At 44.2% G+C, this 24,221-nt stretch overlaps 1 protein-coding gene and 1 pseudogene across 2 annotated transcripts in view; one reads left to right on the top strand and one right to left on the bottom strand.

Moving 5' to 3' along the window:
- frem1a (Fras1 related extracellular matrix 1a) overlaps positions 1–6,587 on the top strand; it is a 28,550-nt gene extending 21,963 nt beyond the window's left edge. Inside the window, exons 23-37 of one of the 2 annotated variants that reach the window (XM_041867634.2) lie at positions 246–438; positions 722–986; positions 1,236–1,653; positions 1,844–2,045; positions 2,271–2,415; positions 2,732–2,861; positions 3,072–3,144; positions 3,232–3,381; positions 3,610–3,836; positions 4,068–4,115; positions 4,215–4,424; positions 4,706–4,837; positions 5,103–5,218; positions 5,312–5,397; positions 5,498–6,587. In XM_041867634.2, the coding sequence (XP_041723568.1) occupies positions 246–438; positions 722–986; positions 1,236–1,653; positions 1,844–2,045; positions 2,271–2,415; positions 2,732–2,861; positions 3,072–3,144; positions 3,232–3,381; positions 3,610–3,836; positions 4,068–4,115; positions 4,215–4,424; positions 4,706–4,837; positions 5,103–5,218; positions 5,312–5,397; positions 5,498–5,700 (2,598 nt within the window). In that variant the 3' untranslated portion in view covers positions 5,701–6,587. Of the gene's footprint in view, positions 1–245; positions 439–721; positions 987–1,235; positions 1,654–1,843; positions 2,046–2,270; positions 2,416–2,731; positions 2,862–3,071; positions 3,145–3,231; positions 3,382–3,609; positions 3,837–4,067; positions 4,116–4,214; positions 4,425–4,705; positions 4,838–5,052; positions 5,219–5,311; positions 5,398–5,497 lie in introns of those variants that run through there. The other variant, XM_041867635.2, reaches the window with a different exon arrangement.
- A 1,098-nt stretch (positions 6,588–7,685) lies between these two features.
- On the bottom strand, positions 7,686–23,024 carry LOC121554254 (annotated as a pseudogene).
- Positions 23,025–24,221: the final 1,197 nt, after the last annotated feature.

The raw sequence follows: 24,221 nt of genomic DNA, 5'->3' as shown, positions 1-24,221 counted from the left end.
GTATAGAAAGTATTTTTCCATGCTAGCTTAAAGGGGCATTTCACTTAAAAAAATTGTTGTTTTATATTCTTCATTAGTCAACTTTTGAAACAGTCCCACAAAATCATGCATGTCAACATAACATTTTTCAAAAGATATTACTTTCAGTCTACTCGTAATTTCACTGTAAGTAAATCATCAACATTGAGTTGTTATGTGCCTTACATTATGTGTTCTCTCCCTAACTGTCCATGGTCCCCTCTCAGGTGGGGTCTGACTGGGTGACCCAGTCTGCGGGGATGAACTGCACCCAGGAGACAGTGGACATGAACCTGCTGCGCTACCTCCATACGGGGCCACTGGGACACACACAGGATTTCTTTATGTTCCACCTGCTGGACGGGAAGAACCGATCCCCCACACAGCACTTCCACATCTCCCTCAAGGACATGGAGAAAGGTTTGTGAATAGATGGACAGACCACCAAACTGGGAAGTGCACTATTATGCACAGTTTGCTATAACGTTCATGGTCAGTGTTAGTCTCTGTGTAAAAAACAAACACTAGTAGAGAAAACTCATCACTGCTACTGTTGTCTTATGTGTATTATAATAATGTTAAACATAGCTAAAATAACTCATAAAATAAGCTGGTTTCTAAGTCTTATGAACCTCACTATGTTGTGTAAACCAATTAGTGCAAACGTTCATTTTAAGACTTCACTTTCTCTATCAATTCCCAGGAAACATTGCCGTTTTTGTGAAGCCGGTGAAGACCAGCCGTGGTGAGCGCGTGGTTCTGACCACAGACATCCTGCTGGCGACGGATGGTACAGACAAACCCGAGGAGCTGTTCTACATCGTTACGGTCCCCCCCAGCAACGGCCACATGGAGTACATCAAACACCCTGGGGTGGCCATCAGCACCTTCAGCCAGATGGACATCGCTGCCAACCTGGTGGGCTACGTCCACGACAACAGAGCCACCGCGCCGCTGGAAACACTACAGTAATGGCAACCCTTCTAAATGAATAAAATGAAACAGATGATAATCTTAACATTATTCCACATAATAGAGGTTGGAACATGCTGCAAACTATGCTGATTTGTAGAAAAAAATGTACATCTCAAAGACTGTGGTCATCATACCAGATAGCAGATGGCCCAAATCTGACCCACATCTATAAGTTTAATACATTGTTTGGGATGAAGTACCTTCCCCTAAGAACCTGCCATGCTCCTGTGTGTCTTTGCCAGGTTCGTCATCAGCAACAGCAAGGCCACCCGTAACGGCACCCTGGAGATTTTCGTGGAGACCACCGACCGCGTGCTACCCTCACTGGCCTGTAACAGCGGCTTGAGAGTCCCTCAGGACTCCTCCATGGCGGTGACCCCTGACACCCTCGCCCTGTCCGACCCCGACACCCCACCCAGTGACCTGCTCTTCTTCCTGGCCCAGCCTCCGCAGTACGGCACCCTGCTCCGGGGAGGTGTCCCGCTCGCTGCCGGGGGTAACTTCACCCAGTGGGACCTGCAGGAGCTGGATGTGACCTACAGGCACGGAGGCGGCCCGTCGCAGATCGACCGCTTTGCCTTCACAGCCTCAGACACTACCAACAGGGGCTTCCTGCTGGAGGGGATGGTACAGACGGAACCTGTGATCTTCACCATTCAGGTAGGACACACTCATCTGCATACACGCCTCTTCCCAGATATGTCGCTAGAGGGGCCATTTCAGGTGTACATTAGATCAGCACAGCAACTTATTCAATAGTAGTGGAATCGAAATAATTAGTTGTGCAATCAAGGGAAGGTTTTGATGGACGCCTTTGATGGTGCCTAATGAACAAGACCCTGTATTCCAGATTGAGCCGTTGGACAGCTCGGCTCCTGAGGTTGTGCAGCTGCAGTCTCTGTGGAAGGCTGAAGTCCTGTCTGACGGTCGCTATGGGATCTACCTCTCGTCCCGGGAGCTGAGAGCGCAGGACGCCAACACCAAGGACGAAGACCTCACCTTCCACATCCACAGACCACCATACTTTGGCTACCTGGAGAATACTATCAAAGGTAAGGCCTCATATGCAGGGGCGTCAGGCCCCATTCCCTCAGTTTTATCCTTTTGTACACAGAAAATACTGAAAATGTTGTTTATTTTACGCATAATTAAGCCAAATGCATTTAATTAGGCCATCAGTGCTCCTTCAAAAAAATTACATTACGATAGCCCATAGACCCCAGGTTAATTGTGTTTGCTCTTCAGTAAACAGTCAATCTTACACTGTGCTCTTGCAGGCAGCTTTGTCCAGCAGCGTTTCACTCAGAGGGACCTGAGCAAAAGGACTATCGTGTATATCATAGACCCAGTGACAGAAGCCATGTCGGACAGCCTGGAGTTCAGAGTGTCCGACCCTCTGGGGAACACTGGGCCCTCCCACACGTGAGATGCTACTCCGCGCAAGACACAAATAGTATTAATATGCTCTACATACTGTGGTCAGTCAGGGGAGGAGAGAACCAATGGTTACATACTTACTACTGTACATGACAAGGCCAATTTATATGACAGCTTATGAAGATTTGATAAATGGTCCCCAACGACTGTATTGGTCTCTGTATATAACATATGTACTGTGTCCTTGTTATGAAAGAAGATACCATCACCCTCAATCAACTTGGAAAGGCAATGCAGGATCGTTGGTTAGTGTGTAAAACTGTTTTCACTGTGCTGTGTTCCTCATGGTTCCATGGTGCAGACTGGAGCTGAAGTGGTCTCGTGTGGAGCTGGCTGTGTCTGAGTACCAGGCATGTGAGGATCAGGGCACTGTCTCACTGGACGTCCTACGGAAAGGCAACATGGCCGAGTCCTCATACATCACCATCAAGGTTTCTGTTCTATCTGTTTTAAACAGTATGATTCTTATACCAATTCCTGTAATCTAGTGATTCTGCTAAATTGCATATATATTTTTTGTAACCTTTATTTAACCAGGTTAGTCTCGATGAGGTAAATCGAGTGATAGATGGCACTATAAATCCATTATAGTGCGATGAATGTAATGTCACTTTCGGATTCCCCTTTTCTCAATATCTTAGGTGAGAGAGGTCACAGCGACTGCTGGAAAGGATTTCACTCTGAGCCCGTCCAGCCTAATCCAGTTTGATCCTGGTACGTGTGGCTTTGTAGTGGGATGTTGATATGAGTTACCATCTTAGATTGGGAGATAGGTAACTAAAATGTATGCTCTCTATGAAGGCGTATCCAAAAGGAGCTGGCGTATTGAGATTACCCAAGATCACCTGGAGGAGGCAGAGGAGACATTTGAAGTGACGCTGGTGTCCCCCGAGGGAACCGTAGTAGGCAGCACCTCCAAAGCTCTGGTTAAAATCAAGGACTCTGGGAAAGGTGAACACTGGGGAACTAGTGGTCATTTAGGATGTTGCCCCTAATACTGTAGTCCCTAACTAAATCAAATAGAAGCCTTTTCAATTGTCTTGTCAAGGTACATTTTTCAAGTTATAGAAACTGGAGGTGCCAAGGAAGCCAAAGACTGATAGAGACAACACACCAACCTTCTATGAAGTATTGACGTGGTTTAAAAATCTCTGAATGTAAGTCTCTGTGCTTTTCCAGGACAGTGTGGATCCAGTCGGGCCCCTATGGGCTCCAGTCTGGGGGGGAAGCAGGTTCAGTCAGGGCCCTACCCCCAACATGGCTCCATTCAGCTGGAGACACTACCCCTTGCCAAGGGAGACCAGCAGATGACCTGGACCCGGGGTGATGGTATGCCCCAGTCTGTGCCCGCTGCTGTGCCTGCCACGTCCAATATGAAACTCAGAGCCATGGGCAATAGGAAGACAGTAAGTTTTTACTCTGTAATCACCAGTGTGATTGTTATTCGGTTGAGGTTTGTCCTAAGTCCTTTGTTCAGTGTCCTTCACTCTAAACTATGCTAAACCTAAGAGTTATGTACACAGTCGTCATGTGACCCACTAAGTACATAAAACAGGGACTATAGACTATTAGTCTTGTTTCAACCATCAAAACCCACAGATTATAGCACAACTTGATCATGTATTATCTTCTCACAGATTCCACCATCGTCAGTCCATCGTAATGGAACAGACACTGTGTTTACGGTAAGCTGGGCTACAACCTTTTGCACTAAGCTAACACACCGAATCCAACCTAGGGACAGCCCTCACTGTCTTTCTCTCACTGCCTCTCCATGGTTGCAGTACCACGGGATCATGTCAGTGCGCCTGGAGGATGACAAGTCTCCCTCTAGGAAGGGAAGGAAGGCTAATATTCAGGTGACCAGCAGAGGGCAGCAGCAACATGCAGCAGCAACACCAACAGTGGCTCCCAACCTCAACCCAAAACCTGTCCCTAAGAGGAAGGGTGACAGGTTGCTCCCACCTACAAAGACTGAGCAGCCCAATAAGAAGGTGAGTCATCATTACATTTATTCGTAACAGTTTCTATATCGTAGCGACTTTAGTACAACACCAGCAATCACATCAAGAGGTTCGGATCTCACGGTGTAACAGCTATGGTAGGACTGAAATCGCCTCAATATAAACAGACTGAGGGTTATTCAGACATTGGTGGCAGTGGCTATATAAACAAAAGCATAGATTACAGTCTCTCTCTTGGCCTATAAACGACTTCCAATATGATGAACAAATGAACTAAATGTGTTACTCTCTCTAATGATTTTGTCCCTCAGGAGGCTTCACCTAGCTCTGGCCCTAAACCCTGTGTCCCAGAGCTGATGGGGCTCCTGCACTTTAACCAGAGCTCAGGCGGGCTCCTGCGCTGCAACGGGGTCTCCTGGAAGCCCTGGGCTCCCACTGATGAGGTAATCAATCTGGGATGGATGGTGCCTGAAACAGAATAATAATGGACCCTCATCATTTGCCCAATTGTGTTATAAATATCATAGGTAGACTATTTCAGGGTCAAAGAGTATGGGCTAACCCCAACTTATAGCTCAACATTCTGGGCCACTTTCTTGGACTGAGCTTGATGTGTCAGGGGAAACCAGCCCTTAATGTTAGTTATTTCCTATTTCAGTAATGAACTCTCACCTCATTGGCCAGCCATTTTCCTCCTCCCCGACACAGATGGTCAGTGCTCAGAATTGTCGTAAGGGCTGGACCTATCACAGTGGCTACTGCTACTTCCTGAGCACCGAGCGCAAGTCGACGTGGAGCACCGCCATCAGGGAATGCAGGGAGAGGTGAGGAGGGGAACAAGAAATGTTACCTATTTTGCGAGAATGTGCCTTTGTGTTGTAGTAAACTATAATTTCGTATTTTTCCTGTGGTTCCAGTCACCAAGCCAATCTGGTGAGCGTTTTCTCCAAGGCTGATATGGACTGGCTGTGGGACTTCAGTGGAAGGAAACCATTCTGGATAGGTAAAAAGTATCCTGTCCTATCTCCATTGGCTGAAAAGTGGCTCAACGTGTGCGTGCGCATGTCTACCTCATCTCACTCACTGTCCTCTCCATCTCTCAGGTCTGAACGACAGGGAGAGACGAGGACGCTGGGAGTGGGTGGGTGGAGAACCCACCACCTACACCAACTGGAGGAAGAGCCCGGCCAGAGGCAAAAGGAAGGGGACCAGGAGGTGTGTTCTGGTGTGGAGGAGGGCCAAGTGGCAGATCAGAGACTGTAAGACGGGCAAGGGACATCGCTACATATGTTACATCAAGACGTGAACCAAGGGGGATTTCTACGTTGGATTGATGCTATGAATCAGAACTATTTTCTTTCCACTGCTGTTGCAACAGGAATGGAGCTGACTCTCAAGACAAGTTGCATTCATACAGTTAACATCAACCAATCACCCAAAGGAGATTTACTATGGTACTACAGCAATAGATAAATGAAGAGGTCAGCTTTAATTAAATGGGAGTAGTGCATCAATCACATCAGTTGCAAATTAAGTCAGCAAACATACCGCTGAAGCTCACAACGTCATATATTTCATCTTGTAACTGTCAAACTGCTCCTAAGCGCTTTTCCAGCTACTGTAGTTTAAATGGATAGTTCACTGAAATTACATTGGTTTCCTTACCCTTCTTAATGTGAACTATCCGTTTAATGTTGAGTAGCTTTACCATGTGCAGATGTATAGTACTGTTCACCTGTGTAACAGCTATACTTATTATTTTTGAGAGCTGTAACTGCTGCACTGGTCATCTGTGTAATATTGAATATCAGTGTATAACATTGTATTGTGACTAACGCATACCTCTCAATGTGTACATTTAAAGTATTATTTGCTTTCACCGTCTCAAGGTTGTATTCAAATGTAGGTCCTTGATGGTAGTAACACTGTCTTGTCTGAAATGAGTCATAACTGGGTTTGTGGAATACAGTATTTCCATGTATTTCTGTATTAAAAAACATAAAACGTAATATTTTATGAATAACAACGTAAGATTCAGGTTACTCTCATCAATGTGAAACTACACTCAGTGGCCAGTTTATTAGGTACGCCACCCTGTTCACAAAAATGGTTTGCGCCTACAGACAGTGAGTCACGTGGCCGTGGCTTGCTATATAAAGCAGGCAGACAGGCATCGAGGCATTCAGTTACTGTTCAATTGAATGTTAGAATGGGCAAAACGAGAGACCTAAGCGACTTTGAGCGTGGTATGATCGTCGGTGCCAGGCGCAGCGGTTCCAGTATCTAAGAAATGGCCAGGTTTACCAAGAATGGTGCGACAAACATCCAGCCAGCGGTAGTCCTGTGGGCGAAAACAGCTCATTGATGAGAGGTCGAAGGAGAATGGCAAGAATTGTGCAAGCTAACAGGCAAATAACGGCGCAGTGCAACAGTAGTGTGCAGAACGGCATCTCAGAACGCACAACTCATCGATCCTTGTCACGGATGAGCTATTGCAGCTGACGACCACACCGGGTTCCACTCCTATCAGCTAAAAACAAGAAGAAGCGGCTCCAGTGGGCACGCGATCACCAACACCAGACAATTGAGAAGTGGAAAAACATTGCCTGTGTCATGCTGATTGCAGTCAGGATTTGGCATAAGTGGGATGAGTCCATAGCCCCATCCTGCCTGGAGTCAACGGTATAGGCTGGTTGCGGTGGTGTAATAGTGTGGGGAATGTTTTCCTGGCACATATTAGGTCCCTTGACACCAATTGAGCAACGTTTCCATGCCCCGAAGAATTCAGGCTGTTCTGGTCGCAAAGGGGGGTCCGACCTGGTACTAGATGGGTGCACCTAAAAAACTGGCCACTCAGTGTATATGGCGCCAACTCTACAGTTCACATTATGCCACAGAAACTCCACAAATACAGAAAGGTATCAGCTGCCTTCGATACAGCTTTTTATGCAGTTGTGGGATCCCTTGTTCAGTTGCTTTCTCAAATTACATTGTGAAATTTGCAATATTTTAGCCAGTTACTGTACAGAATTTATTTTATTTTCACATCCCATTTAAATGTAATGATTTGTGTGCAATTATTTTATAAACTTCTATTATTCCAGAAATCCATCAGGTGACTTTATTTTACTGCTTTATTAGTTATTTTTCTAGAATAGGCTATAATATGCTAATAATGCACAATAATTTTGACACAACAGTGCTGCATTTCAGTAAAGTAGAAGTTAAAGTTTATTAGAGAACATTCATGTCTTATAAGTCATAAATGAATGTGTGTTAACAATTTGACAAACATAGTCTACTCTGCCCCTGAGCCATGCAGGTTAGTGTTTTTTTCATCATGAATCTTGATCTGGAGGCAGCTCTGCAGTGGTCACTAGCTGGCACAGCCACAAAGCCAAACATTTTGATTTTAAACCTAACCACACTGCTAACCCTAATGCCTAGCCCTAACCTTAAATTAAAACCAAAAAGCTAGTGTTTTTATATTTATTCTCATAAATGTTACAATATAGCCAATTTTGACTTTGCAGCTAGCCCATCTAGTGGAAATCGCTCAGTTCTGCCTCAAGGACAAGACTCATCCCAATAAACGTCAACCTACCCATAACATAACAGTTGATATAAATAATTATGCAATCACAAAAAATACATGATAGGTGAAAGCAATTTGGTGGATATGTACCAGGAATTTCCCCTGACCTCTCAAGTTATTTGTGGAAAGGATAACTGGAAGGGGACAGCACTAAGACTATTAAGAGGCAGCCACTAGCCCTGATTTGGCCTTGTAGCAGATTCCTTCTGCTAACAGACAAAATACACATTTTCTCCATATCAGAGCTGCAAGGTTTTGAGAAGAATCTCAAAGTAGGCCTTCATTCCTTTTGATAGACAGAAACAATTTGGTCCGTAAAACACTAAGTGCTTAGATAAAGAATATTAATTGTGGCTTCAGGTTAGAAACCTAATGAGGTTTGCTTATAATAATTTGATAGATAGATTGATTTGATTAACTCACCTCCTGTTATACTAGCACCAGGGTATTAAGTCCAGCCAAACTCACCATTAGGGTTGAACAATTCGTGGTAACTTTCCCAAAATTGGAAAGGAAAAGGCGCAACGTTCGCTCACCATTAACGATGATTTGTTTTATTCAAGCAAGGTTAAAAGATTAATATTTCAGCCTTCATCAACTTTCCCAAAATTCTCGGGTTTTCCAGAAATCCTGGTTGGAGAATTCCTGGATTTCCTGCTAATTCCCTCCTGAATATACTAACCGGGAGTTCTGGAACAACTGGGAATTCTGGGAAAATAACTGGAATTTTGCAACCCTACTCACCAACAGTAGTAAGCACTCAGCACTACATAATCATAGAAGTCCTATAGCTAACATCAACAGGTTAAGAGAGAAAAGTACATTTACACGACAGAGAGAACAAGATTGGAATTACGCTGCCACAAATTCTCGGATCTAGTAAAAATATATATTTAGTACAGAGGCAACATTTAAATGGCTCTCAACTGAGAGACACACACAACATATTATACCTCGCCAAAAGGGGAGGGTCAATAGCGTCAACTTAAACATTTTAAGGCAATCAAACAGTTGATTAGAATACCCATGGCAATCTCTTGTTCATGATGCAATGACAACACTCTTATTGTCAGGAGTTGAAGCCATTACAGATTGCAGTGTCTGGGGTTGACAAACAGAACACATAGAATGGAACTCCACCATGGTTGCGTCCGAAATGGTACCCTATTTCCTATGTAGTGCATTACTTTTGGTCAAAAGTGAATACGGTGCCATTTCAGAAGCATTCTACTCCACCACAGCAGCAATTATTTTCCAATTGACACAATGACAAGAATTGAAAATCAACAAATACAATCCTGGTCGAGACAGATAACAATGAATGGCAGCTTTGAACCAACAATATTAACGACTGGACTGTGGACAAGAACCAACCAGGGCAGACTAGGTTTGTGTGCATGGCTAGCTAATGTTAGCATGGAAGGAGGACGGACAAGGGTAAGTGGACAACTGGTTTGGCAATGCAGAGGTAGGGTGAGAGGCCAGAAGTCCCTGCCTACTGTATTAATGTCACTTCATAGGGGACCTGGATTTAAAATACATTTGTTTTCTTTCAAATACTTTGGCTGGGCTTTATTACTATTTGAACCCAGATGTTTATCATACCAGTGTTAAATGTGGGGGGTTCTGACTCATTTCATCATCCCTACCTGCAATGGATCAAGTATGGAACCAGCACTGCGGTCGATTAATGCACTAAAACCAATGGAGACAACATGATGAAAACCAAATGGTAAACTCAAACAAACACAGAGGGCGAGTCAGGGCTTTCTGTATCTCCGTCTACACAGAGGATGTGCGTGTTCAGCATGGCTTGGTCCCGACGATGTGCTCCTTCTAGTTCTCAGACATTTTGCGGATCATGTAGTTGAGGATGCCACCGTTGTGGAAGTACGTCAGCTCCACGTCTGTGTCGAACCTCATCCTCGCCTGGAATGTTTGCCCGTGTTGAGCTGTGAGGGAAGGGAAACGGACAGTTGTAGGTTGCTCATAGTAAAAAAGGCAAATATATTGAGCATTGCTCCTTTCTAATCTATTACAGAATCATAATGTATTAGAGAGTTCATAGAAATCACTAAGTGTTCTTTTTTTGACTAGACATCCACTAGCAACTCAGACTTTCACATAACTCATTAACTCAGAATTTCCCAATTCCCACCCTATGTAATCACTGGACGTACCTTAATGTCAACAATCATCTTGGGTGTGAGTGGCTCTGGGATGACCACTGTGTGGCGCTCTCGCCCCGTCATGTCCAGGCTGTCTGCCGTGTCCCCGGCCAGGTACTCCAGAGGGATCACCCCCATGCCCACCAGGTTACTGCGGTGGATCATTTCATAGCTCTCTGCCAGCACAGCCTTGATGCCCTGGGAGAGGGGAACAGAGGAAGGGTATCAGGCAGGTAACAGTGGGCAACCACATAGCTCACCGTTTGTTATGTGTACCTTGAATGCTCCCTACTTTGTATTGTATAATCTTTGTTTAATAAATATATTACAAAAACATCCACATAGCCCACCAGAATCTTATATTTGATACTGAAAAGTATCATACAGGCTTGCCCCTAATTTACATTCAGCTAATACATCATACATGATCAAATGAGTTTGTGTGATGATAACGCTGTCGTGATAGAAGACGAGAGACTGACCAGGAGGAAAGGACCTTTAGAGGCCCAGTCTCTGGAGCTGCCAGAGCCGTACTCCTTCCCAGCCAGGATCATGAGGGGGAAGCCAGCCTGCTGGTAGCACTCTGCAGCGTCAAACACATCCAGCTGTTCAGGGAAGCAGACAACGGCTAGAGCACACTGAATACATTGATACATAGGGACAACCATAGTACATATAACAGCCATGAAACAAAATACACTGTAATATGCAGTCAAAATACAAGAACAAACACTAAACATACAATAAATGTAAGTCATTACATTAGTCATAAAAATTGTGTTACTCATTTGATAAAGTAATAGCCACCAGAGAATGTATACAAGTTATACAATTATTTTACATTTACGTCATTTAGCAGACGCTCTTATCCAGAGTGACTTACAGTTAGTGAGTGTATATATTTTTCATACTGGCCCCCCGTGGGAATCGAACCCACAACCCTGGCATTGCAAGCGCCATGGACTACCAACTGAGCTATAGGAGGGAGCTGCATTACATTATCTGGTTTTATTACATTATAACAGGAAAACGTATGACATTATTGAAAGTTATTACGTTATCCGTTGTTCCAGGGCCTTACCGTTTCATCAGAGGGTAGGTGCAGGGTACGCAGTGCCTGATTGTTCAGGAACTTGTTGAAGAGACGGATGTTGGCGAACGTGCGACGGGCCACCACAGCATCGTTGCCACGCCGAGAGCCGTATGAGTTGAAGTCACGTGGGTTCAAACTGGAAAGGGGTTCAAATGTTACTTTGGAGTCTGGGTGCAACTCGACTCCAACATAAAAACATACTAAGCTAAAGCTAGCTAGACATACAGTGAGCTCCAAAAGTCTTGGGACAGTGACACTTTTTTTGATGTTTTGGCTCTGTACTCCAGCACTTGGGATTTGAAAATATACAATGATTGAGGTTAAAGTGCAGACTGACAGCTTTAATTCGAGGGTATTTCCATCCATATCCGGTGAACCGTTTAGAAACTACCACAATTTTTGTACATAGTCCCCCCTTTTTAGGGGACTAAAAGTATTGGGACAAATTCACTTATATGTTTATAAAATTAGTCAAAAGTGTAGTCTTTAGTCCCATATTACTAGCACGCAATGATTGCATCAGTCTTTTGATGCATTTGCTGTTTGTTTTGGTTGTGTTTCAGATTATTTTGTGCCAAATAGAAATGTATTGTAAATAATGTAGTGTGTCATTTTGGAGTCACTTTTATTGTAAATAAGAATAGAATATGTTTCTAAACACTTCTAAACTCAGCAAAAAAAGAAATGTCCCTTTTTCAGGACCCTGTCTTTCAAAGATAATTAGTAAAAATCCAAATAACTTCACAGATCTTCATTGTAAAGGGTTTAAACACTGTTTCCCATGCTTGTTCAATGAACAATAAACAATTAATGAACATGCACCTGTGGAACGGTCGTTAAGACACTAACAGCTTACAGACGGTAGGCAATTAAGGTCACAGTTATGAAAACTTAGGACACTAAAGAGGCCTTTCTACTGACTCTGAAAAACACAAAAATAAAGATGCCCAGGGTCCCTGCTCATCTGTGTGAACGTGCCTTAGGCATGGTGCAAGGAGGCATGAGGACTGCAGATGTGGCCAGGACAATAAATTGCAATGTCCGTACTGTGAGATGCCTAAGACAGTGCTACAGGGAGAGAGGACGGATAGCTGATAGTCCTCGCAGTGGCAGACCACGTGTAACAACACCTGCACAGGATTGGTACATCCGAACATCACACCTGCGGGACAGGTACAGGATGGCAACAACAACTGCCCGAGTTACACCAGGAACGCACAATCCCTCCATCAGTGCTCAGACTGTCCGCAATAGGCTGAGAGAGGCTGGACTGAGGGCTTGTAGGCCTGTTGTAAGGCAGGTCCTCACCAGACATAACCGGCAACAACGTCGCCTATGGGCACAAATCTACCGTCGCTGGACCAGACAGGACTGGCAAAAAGTGCTCTTCAATGACGAGTCGCGGTTTTGCTTCACCAGGGGTGATGGTCGGATTCACGTTTATCGTCGAAGGAATGAGCGTTACACCGAGGCCTGTACTCTGGAGCGGGATCGATTTGGAGGTGGAGGGTCCGTCATGGTCTGGGGCGGTGTGTCACAGCATCATCGGACTGAGCTTGTTGTCATTGCAGGCAATCTCAACGCTGTGCATTACAGGGAAGACATCCTCCTCCCTCATGTGGTACCCTTCCTGCAGGCTCATCCTGACATGACCCTCCAGCATGACAATGCCACCAGCCATACTGCTCGTTCTGTGCATGATTTCCTGCAAGACAGGAATGTCAGTGTTCTGCCATGGCCAGCGAAGAGCCTGGATCTCAATCCCATTGAGCACGTCTGGGACCTATTGGATCGGAGGGTGAGGGCTAGGGCCATTCCCCCCAGAAATGTCTGGGAACTTGCAGGTGCCTTGGTGGAAGAGTGGGGTAACATCTCACAGCAAGAACTGGCAAATCTGGTGCAGTCCATGAGGAGGAGATGCACTGCAGTACTTCATGCAGCTGGTGGCCACACCAGATACTGACTGTTACTTTTGATTTTGACCCCCCTTTTGTTCAGGGACACATTATTCAATTTATGTTAGTCACATGTATGTGGAACTTGTTCAGTTTATGTCTCAGTTGTTGAATCTTATGTTCATACAAATATTTACACATGTTAAGTTTGCTGAAAATAAACACAGTTGACAGTGAGATTCTTTTTTTGCTGAGTTTACATTAATGTGGATGTTACCATGATTGCGGATATTCCTGAATGAATCGTGAATAATGATTAGTGAGAAAGATGCACAAATATCATACCCCAAAACATGCTAACCTCAATATTACAATAACAGGGGAGGGAGGTTAGCATGTTTTGGGGGTATGATATTTATGCCTCTAACTTTCTTACTCATCATTATTCACAATTCATTCAGGATTATTATTATTAATGTAGAAGTGTTTAGAAACACATTCTATTCTTATTTACAATAAAAGTGACTCCAAAATTATACAATACATTATTTACCATTCATTTCTATAAACCCATAGTAAGTCCAATCCGGTTGACTACTTTAAAATGTTGCATGCAACCAAAACAAACAGCTAATGCATCCAGCACATTTGTAGAGAGACAAGCTTGATGTAGTCATTGCGTGCTATGAATATGGGACCAAATACTAAACATTTGACTACTTTAATACACATAAGTGAATTTGTCCCAATACTTTTGATCCCCTAAAATGGGGTGGAGGGGGCACTATGTACAAAAAGGGCTGTCATTTCTAAACACTTCACCCAATCTGGATGAAAATACAAATTAAAGCTGACAGTCCGCACTTTAACTTCACATTCATTGTGTCATTTCAAATCCAAAGTGCTGGAGTACAGAGCCAAAACAATAACAAAAAATGTCACTGTCCCAATACCTTTGGAGCTCACTGTAATAAGCTAAAGCTAGTTAGCAAAATAAGCTTTCACACTTTCGCGCCCACCCAAACTGTACTGGGCTGGCTTGGATTTTTTTCCTTTCACATTGTCCATTCCAGCAACTATGATTCCAGCAACTAACCAGGCCAATACAGCGTGGCTCGGCTCAGTAGTGTGAAAAGGCTATAGTTACTACCTCCCCTCCCATCTCTCTCACTCTCTGCCGGTCAGGTAGGTTCGGGCGATGTTCCCAGCAGGAAAGATGTGGTCTGTGGTCACAGAGTCACCGACGTTTAGCAGCACGTAGAAAGTAAAAGAAAGTTTGTGAAAGTGGTTGTGGATTGCAGTTGAAGGGGTTAACTTGGAGTGTCAACCCCTCTAAAGGGTTAATGAAATGCGTTATGAAATATTAGATTATAAAGGCCTCCTCTAGAGAGGCCTGTGTGTGTGTTAAAACATGTCTGAGTATTTTACCCTGCAGGCACTATCAGATAAGAGGACGCCCACGCATCTGCACCTCCGCGTCTGACTGACACTCTGGCTGTCTGGTTCTGTGAAAAGAGGACGCTGCGCCTAACAACAAGAAATATCCCCTTGAGCTATAAGCCGCTTACTTCTCCTTTATGAAATTTTTTATGTCACAAGATGATATTGTTTAGTTTCTGTATGAGAAGACAAGTATCGGTCAAGCCCATGTTTTTGAAGCTATAGAATACTGACAAGATGATTGGCGCTGTCAGGGATAGGTAGATGTATTAAGCTGTTGTTGTTAGGGGAAGTCACACTAGGAAGGGTTGGGGAGGCTTTATAAGTTACAGGATGTCTTAGACACCAAACAGAACTTATGAAGAGCTATCTATACAAATCATGTTGACTCTGTATTAATGTCTGCCTGCAATTGCATAACTAAATATATTTTACATATACAAGCCGTTGTCTGTGTCATTTTCTGAAGTTTAAAGTTTTTTTAAGAATAAGAGAATATCAGCACTGTGTAAAGAACCCTCTACACAGTCCATAAACTAATTTCAAGGTAAGGAAATAAATATATAATAATAATAATAATAATAATAATATGCCATTTAGCAGACGCTTTTATCCAAAGCGACTTACAGTCATGTGCGCATACATTTTTACGTATGGAACAATATATAAATATGTACTTTCACTGAACAATCCCTTTCAAAGATAAAACCTGAGAGGGGAAAGAAATCAGACATTACAACAACGGCATTGTTTGTGTGTCATACCAGTCCATCAAAGAAGGGTGGAGACTTGATATAGGTGGACATGGGGTTCCAGGTGTACAGCTTGTCTGGGGGGGGTGTTGAGGGCGTTCCAGTGTTCGTTCACTTTCTGCCAGGGCGGAACAGGGTAGAACAGTCACATATAAAACTACAACAACAATAGCTCTCTACACTAAATGTATGAATACCTTGAAAAAGTCTGCTATTCACCCACATCTTAAAAATGTTCATACTTTTTTAGTCATGAAAAGTTCAGATTACTTAGAACCCCCCCCCCCCAACCTTATATTATAGAATATTATTTTCCAAAGAGCTGAGTTTACCTCAATCTTCTCATAGACCTCTTTGAACATCGCATGAATTACAAACTGTCTCCGCAAGGGCCAGATATCCCTCAGGAAAACTGCCTTCCCTTCATTGTTCAAAGGTATATCAAATCAAATCAAATCAAATTTCATTGGCCACATGCGCCGAATACAACAGGTGCAGACATTACAGTGAAATGCTTACTTACAGCCCTTAACCAACAGTGCATTTATTTTTAACAAAAAAGTAAAAATAAAACAACAACAAAAAAAGTGTTGAGAAAAAAAGAGCAGAAGTAAAATAAAATAACAGTAGGGAGGCTATATATACAGGGGGGTACCGGTGCAGAGTCAATGTGCGGGGGCACCGGCTAGTTGAGGTAGTTGAAGTAATATGTACATGTGGGTAGAGTTAAAGTGACTATGCATAAATAATTAACAGAGTAGCAGCAGCGTAAAATGATGGGGTGGGGGGGCAGTGCAAATAGTCCGGGTAGCCATGATTAGCTGTTCAGGAGTCTTATAAGCCATAAGGGGTAGAAGCTGTTGAGAAGTCTTTTGGACCTAGACTTGGCACTCCGGTACCGCTTGCCGTGCGGTAGCAGAGAGAACAGTCTATGACTAGGGTGGCTGGAGTCTTTGACAATTTTGAGGGCCTTCCTCTGACACCGCCTGGTATAGAGGTCCTGGATGGCAGGATGCTTGGCCCCTGTGATGTACTGGGCCGTACGCACTACCCTCTGTAGTGCCTTGCGATCGGAGGCCAAGCAGTTGCCATACCAGGCGGTGATGCAACCAGTCAGGATGCTCTCGATGGTGCAGCTGTAGAATTTTTTGAGGATCTGAGGACCCATGCCAAATCTTTTCAGTCTCCTGAGGGGGAATAGGCTTTGTCATGCCCTCTTCACGACTGTCTTGGTGTGTTTGGACCATGATAGTTCGTTGGTGATGTGGACACCAAGGAACTTGAAGCTCTCAACCTGTTCCACTACAGCCCCATCGATGAGAATGGGGGTGTGCTCAGTCCTCTTTTTTTTCCTGTAGTCCACAATCATCTCCTTTGTCTTGGTCACGTTGAGGGAGAGGTTGTTGTCCTGGCACCACACGGCCAGGTCTCTGACCTCCTCCCTATAGGCTGTCTCATCGTTGTCGGTGATCAGGCCTACCACTGTTGTGTCATCGGCAAACTTAATGATGGTGTTGGAGTCGTGCCTGGCCATGCAATCATGGGTGAACAGGGAGTACAGGAGGGGACTGAGCACGCACCCCTGAGGGGCCCCCGTGTTGAGGATCAGTGTGGCAGATGTGTTGTTACCTACCCTTACCACCTGGGGGCGGCCCGTCAGGAAGTCCAGGATCCAGTTGCAGAGGAGGTGTTTAGTCCCAGGATCCTTAGCTTAGTGATGAGCTTTGAGGGCACTATGGTGTTGAATGCTGAGCTGTAGTCAATGAATAGCATTCTCACGTAGGTGTTCCTCTTGTCCAGGTGGGAAAGGGCAGTGTGGAGTGCAATAGAGATTGCATCATCTGTGGATCTGTTGGGGCGGTATGCAAATTGGAGTGGGTCTAGGGTTTCTGGGATAATGCTGTTGATGTGAGCCATGCCCAGCCTTTCAAAGCACTTCATGGCTACAGACGTCAGTGCTACGGCTCGGTAGTCATTTAGGCAGGTTATCTTAGAGTCCTTGGGCACGGGGACTATGGTGGTCTGCTTGAAACATGTTGGTATTACAGACTCAGTCAGGGACATGTTGAAAATGTCAGTGAAGACACTTGCCAGTTGGTCAGCACATGCTCGGAGTACACGTCCTGGTAATCCGTCTGGCCCTGCGGCCTTGTGAATGTTGACCTGCTTAAAAGTCTTACTCACATCGGCTACGGAGAGCGTGATCACATAGTCATCCGGAACAGCTGGTGCTCTCATGCATGCTTCAGTGTTGCTTGCCTCAAAGCGAGCATAGAAGTGGTTTAGCTCGTCTGGAAGTCTTGTGTCACTGGGCTTCCAGAGGAGATATATGAGAGAGAGAGAGAAACAACAGAAACCAGTAACAGCACGGGACGGCCTAATCTCGTTCAACTTCTTGAGTACTCCAGAACAGTATGTGTGAACCAGTGGAGGCTGGTGTCACTTTTAAATCGGAGAATGGGCTCATTGTAATCGGGGGAATGGAATGGTACCACTCCATTCATTTCATTACAGACATTTCAGCTTCCACTGGTGTGAATGCTATATAGTAAAACTATACAACTGTTGCCAAGAGAACACTGTGTTTGTTTGAAGATACTCACCAATGGGCTCTTTGTCAAAGTCAATCCTCACAGTTCCGGCGATGGCATAGGCGATGACCAGTGGGGGAGAGGCCAGATAATTGGCTTGTGTGTTGGGGTGGACACGCCCTTCAAAGTTCCTGTTACCTGATAGGATTCCAGCAGCTACCAGATCTCCCTGGAAGAGAATGGCAGGTAAAGCATCGAGTGAGGACCTGTAGCCATTGACCCTGCAGGGTCGTGTTCATAAGGCACCCATCAGAAGAAAATGGACTGAAACAGGGCGGGGCTACATGGACTTGTCCAATGAGAGTAATTCATTTTCATTTTCCTTTCCAAAACGTTTTCTGTTGGGTTCCCTAATGAACACGACCCAGGTGTGGGTGTAAATGTTAAAAGTTAGTAGTTACCTGAATAATGGCCTCCACCACAGGCTCTGGGAGAGGCCCACTGTTGCCTATACAGGTCATGCAGCCATAGCCCACCACTTCAAACCTGACGGGGAGGGGAATGTAAGGAGAAAGAATGCAAGGAGCTAGGACAGATTTTTGAGAGTAACCCCTTATCTCTAGACTATCGGTCAGTCTTTAGGAAGGACTGCCTTACCCGAGCTGGAAGAGGTAGTCCAGCTGGAAGAGGTAGTCCGCTCTCCTTCAGGTAGTATGTGACCATTCCACTGCCGGGCAACAGGCTGGTCTTGATGTAGGGCTTCATGCTCAGTCCAGCTTCTTCGCCAGGAGACCTGAAAAGCAACACAGAACCAATTAAACCTCAATGACTGAAAAACTTCCCAGATAGAAGTCAAATCACATCTGCTGATAGCTGGGTCGTGTTCATTCGGGCACGTAATGAAAAACATTTCAAAACGGTAGTCCCTCCCCATTTCAGTGAATGTTCTTCTGTTTGGTGTCTAATGAACACGACCCAGATAGGGCATGGGGTATGGGGTATGGGGCAAGGGCTAGTACGTACCAGCCCACAGCATAACAGAGGGGTTGCTGGTGTTGGTGCAGCTGGTGATGGCAGCGAGGACCACTGAGCCATGGGAGAGGCTGTATTCCTTGTCATTGTACTGGAAGGGAACCTCCGCGTGGTGACGCTCCGGGGCCACCTGGAAACCCTTGAAGCCTTGCTGCAAAGACATGTCCACAGAGTTAGAAAAGCTAGTGGGAGCACCTCTTGCATGATCCCTCCTACTGACCTGGATGGAAATCTGTGATGCCTCCTTCACCCATAGAAGAGTAGAACAAGAATTAAAGAGGGTTATTAGTGAAACTTATTAGTGATCACTTGACACATACTGTAGATCCCAGACATAGACTGTGTCCAATCATTTTCAAAACAGAATAACTTGCCAAAGTTGCCATAACTCATGCCTGACAATCTTTTATCATAAATCCTGAAACTTACATCTACAAGTCCTCATTTCTAAATGATGAAATGCATTTTAAAATGATCCAGTTTGGATTCGAGTACCTGGGTGAAGTCGGGGTCCTGGGAGGAGTTGCTATAGTCTCTGAACATGGTGACTGCTTTCAGATACCTAGTGATGTCGTCCAGCTTCTCAGCATCTCTCCCTGAGCAGAGGGAGCAGCAAAAAGAAATAAAGGGAAACATAAGAAAAAGAGAAAGGACAAAGTTCTGACTGCCATGAGAAGGTGACTTATACTGTTGTCAACCGCGTTTTACATTTCAAATAACTCTGAAGTATTTAGACATTGTTGACAGTAGGTGCTAAAACCTCAGAGGCTACAGTTTAAAAGTAGCATCTGCCATGCTTTTTCTGGAATATGCAACATTTAAAGATCCCACCTGTCTGCTCCAGGTACTGAACACTGATGTAGTCCACGGGAAGAAGGCTGCAGTGGCTCCATACTCTGGGCACGTTAGCAATCTGGGCTCGGTCGCGATGGACAGCTGTGCCACACCTGGGCCGAAGAACTCCACAAACTTCTCCACGACGCCGATCTGGCGCAGGTGCTGTGGGCAGAGAGGGAGAGCATGGGACACTCAGACAAGTGGTGTTTCTATGTGACATACACTTGTGGAATGAAACATTCGCCATTGTTTATCTACAACTAAACTATTTAATACAAGTTTATTGATCCCATTAGGGAAAGTCCGTTTTTCAAGAATCAAATCAACAGCCTCCAAATGAATCGCATTGATAGTACTACTTTGTTGAATAATTTCATGCCTTGAGCTATATTGATTAGACAGATTTGTTCAAAAGAGATGTCTAAGAGGATAGATAAACAGTGGCCCCATTGTCATGCAACTGTGTAACCGGTTACCTTGGTGACGGTGAGGACTATGTCGGTGGAGGTGATGAACTTGTCTGGAGTGCTTTGCAGCCTGTAGCCGATGACCTCAGGGAGCACCATGCTGATTGGCTGGCCCAGCATGACGGCCTCCGCCTCCATCCCGCTCACACCTACAATAAACATGTCAGGCAGGATTTAGTCCAGTTCTAGTAGCAAGGCTAGATAGCTCATATTTGGCTAAAGTACATTTATATTTGGCTAAAGCAGACTTATAAGGGTAATTTTGGGCTGAAGTACTGGAGTGTATTCATTACGGAAACTGTTTACCGTTTAAGAACCCAACAAAGCAAACGGAACAAAACGGGGAGGGACCTACCTGAACTTGTCCAATAGAAACACTCGTTTGCGTTTTCCGTTTGGAGTAAACGGTTTCTGTTGCAACAGAATCGGCGTAATGAATAGTGGATAAAGGGTTTTTAATACCTTTAAGAACTCAAAACGCTCTCTGTTTCTGTCAAACTCCAAGTCCTGGTTTTTCTGGAGACTGTCATACCTGGAATAAGAAACATTTAAACCATTTTTAAAGTGTAATTACAGAGCTGACTCAATGTGATCATCTTATAAAACACACTCGTCATCAGTTCTCATAAAAGTGAAACTTCTATGAAAGGAGTTGAGGAGTATTTCAGAACATCCTTAGGGTCATTCTAGGTGAAAATTACTCAAATGTCCATGACGTTTTGCATTCTCCTAATATAATTACTTAAAAGTAGAATGAGCACAAAAGGACCATCTGTAAGCAACAGTGTATCAGCGTTGGGAATGTGGAATGTTTTGCTTTACAGTTTGACACTTCTAGGGCGAAAATGGCAGTTCAAATTTGCAACAATGTAAGCTTGGAGACTCAGAGTGGTCAAAATGTAGTGGTCTTTATTTCAGCGTTATGCAACATCATGACGACTGATGGTCTGCAGTAATGTCAAAAACTACTTAGCAGTCATGGAGGAAAAAATCTATACAGTTATATATCAGGATATTATTTTTCACGATATAACGGATCTCATCATTTTGACAATATCACAATATTATTTTTGCGTTAGTTGGCTGTACCTGCACCAAAACTCCAGTATTTTTCCTTCATAGCTTATTCTCCATCTTCTTTTTAAATATGCTTCCAGTTTGTTTTCAGCACTTTTATTTCCCTGACTGATCAAAACTATTTTCTCATGATCCCTCGCCCCTCTGCAAACATACGGTGAGCAATATGTTTGCAATAAAATCACAGTATCTAATTGCAATACATATGGAATTGTGAAAATCGTAATACATATCGTATCAGCACCTAAGTATTGTGATAATATCGTATTTTGACGTCCCTGGCAACTCCCAGCCCTACTACTTAGCCTCTAAGAGCAAAGTCCACTTAATCAGCTCACCCTACAGAACAGCCCCACTCTGTGCTGCTTACACATAACAGGCCTATGTGTGATTCATAAATATGTAGTAAAAGGTAGAACCATTTCTCACATAATTATATACTGAACAAAAATATAAAACGCAACATGTAAAGTGTTGGTCCCATGTTTCATGAGCTGAAATAAAAGATCCCAGAAATGTTCCATATGCACAAAAACTTATTTCTCTCAAATGTTGTGCCCAAATTTGTTTACATTCCTGTTAGTGAGCATTTCTCCTTTGCCAAGATAATCCATCCACCTGACAGGTGTGGCATATCAATAAACTGATTAAACAGCATGATCATTACACAGGTACACCTTGTGCTGGGGACAATAAAAGGCCACTCTAAAATGTGCAGTTTTGTCATAACGCAATGCCACAGATGTTTCAAGTTTTGAGGGAGCGTGCAATTGGCATGCTGACTGCAGGAATGTCCACCAGAGCTGTTGCCAGATAATTGTATGTTCATTTATTTACCATAAGGCGCCTCCAACTTCATTTTAGAGAATTTGGCAGTACGTCCAACCGGCCTCACAACCGCAGACCACGTATAGCCACGCCAGCCCAGGACCTCCACATCCGGCTTCTTCACCTGCGGGATCGTCTGAGAGCAGCCACCCAGACAGATGATGAAACTGTGGGTTTGCACAACCAAAGAATTTCTGCACAAACTGTCAGAAACCGTCTCAGGGAAGCTCATCTGCATGCTCATCATCCTCACCAGGGTCTTGACCTGACTGCAGTTCGGCGTCGTAACCGACTTCAGTGGGCAAATTCTCACCTTCGATGGCCACTGGCACGCTGGAGAAGTGTGCTCTTCACGGATGAATCCCGGTTTTAACTGTACCAGGCAGATGGCACATAGCATCTGGATCGACGTGTACGACAGTGTGTTCCAGTTCCCGCCAATGTCCAGCAATTTCGCATAGCCATTGAAGAGGAGTGGGAAAACATTCCACAGGTCACAATTAACAGCCTGACCAACCATATGCAAAAAAGTCATGTGAAATCCATAGATTAGGGCCTAATACATTTATTTCAATTGACTGATTTCCTTGTATGAACTGTAACTGTAACTGAATTGCATGTTGCGTTTATATTTGTGTTAACTGGATGTAGCAGTACTTCACCAGTATTCATAAACTTCTAATCCACAAAAATTCCTCTTAAATGGAAATTCACAGAATTATGACATTCAGCCCTACTTCCATTGACCCCCCCACACACACACACACACACACACACAACCCTTTGATAAATCTGACCCCCCCAGACTTACTTCCTGTTGAAGTCCACCTGGATGGAATGATCGATGATGAGGTCGGCTAGACAGACTGGGTTGATCTTCTCTGGATCTCCCCCCAGCTTCACCGCGTCGCTCATCGCAGCAAAGAGAGACAACGGGGACACAAGTTAGAATATAATAGAAATCCCTTTCCAATTCAGAGGGAAAGAAAAGCCACACCCTGGTTAAACCTCAATTTGGCTACCCATCAGCTTCTCCCAGTTTACAATACAGCTATTACCACTGCATACTTTACCATGAAAGATGTCTCGTGATTTCACATGACTCACGTGAAGTCCTGCAGGATGACCCGTGCAGGTCTGAATGGCACCTCCACGCTCTGAGTCTGCGTCTAGTTCAGGATGCTTTCCACATCCGATTGCTTCACCAGGAACCCATCACAGTTCCTCACAGCCGACTCCAGCAGCACGCGGATGGAGAATGGCAGGCGGTCTGCAGGAGGAGGGAGGCATTTAATAACAACCATTTATCAGGGTTGGAGTCAAGTTCATTAGAATTCACAGTTCAAAAATTATCTGAAATTCAATTCATGAATCAGATGAAATCTTCATTGAACTTCAGTTAATTTCCCAAATTTAGCCTAGTACACCAACCCCGCACACAAACAATTGCCAAAGGGGTGTTGGTATTTTGGGTCCAAAGCCTCAACTATGTATGCAAAAGGGTTACTCATGGCTGTAGTCTTCCTCCCTCTCTCTCACATACACCTGGGGTTACCTGGAGGAAACAACTCAAGGTTCAGTGTAAACGACAACATTGGCTACATTGCATTGTATTACATGGAATTCCAGCCTGGTCTCATAGACTTGATGTAACATAGTAAAGTAAATCCGACTCACACACAAATTAGTATGATATGTTACATTTGGTTACATAAGACAGAAGGTTACTTAAGGCAAAAACAAAAGAAAGGTGGTTGGTCGGGTTGGATGGGTAGGCGTATAACGCAAATGGTTGCATGTTCGATTCTAATTTTTTGTAACTTTGCAACTACTTAGCATGTTAGCTAACCCTTCTAGCTAACCCAACTCCTAACCTCAACCCTAACCCCTAGCCTAGATAGTGTTAGCCACCTAGCCAACGTTAGCAACAACTAATTGGAATTCATAACATATCATACATTTTGCGAATTCATAACATATCTTACAAATTGCAATTTGCAAATTAATACATACTTACAAAACGTAACATATTGTTGTGGTTTGAGATCTTCACCGAGCGTGAGCTAACGTTAGCTAATGCTCAATCACCTCAGCAGCTAACTTTAACCTGAC

The sequence above is a fragment of the Coregonus clupeaformis genome, chromosome 39, assembly GCF_020615455.1.
Source record: "Coregonus clupeaformis isolate EN_2021a chromosome 39, ASM2061545v1, whole genome shotgun sequence".
NCBI lineage: Eukaryota > Metazoa > Chordata > Actinopteri > Salmoniformes > Salmonidae > Coregonus > Coregonus clupeaformis.
This window is presented reverse-complemented; position numbering and strand designations above follow the sequence as displayed.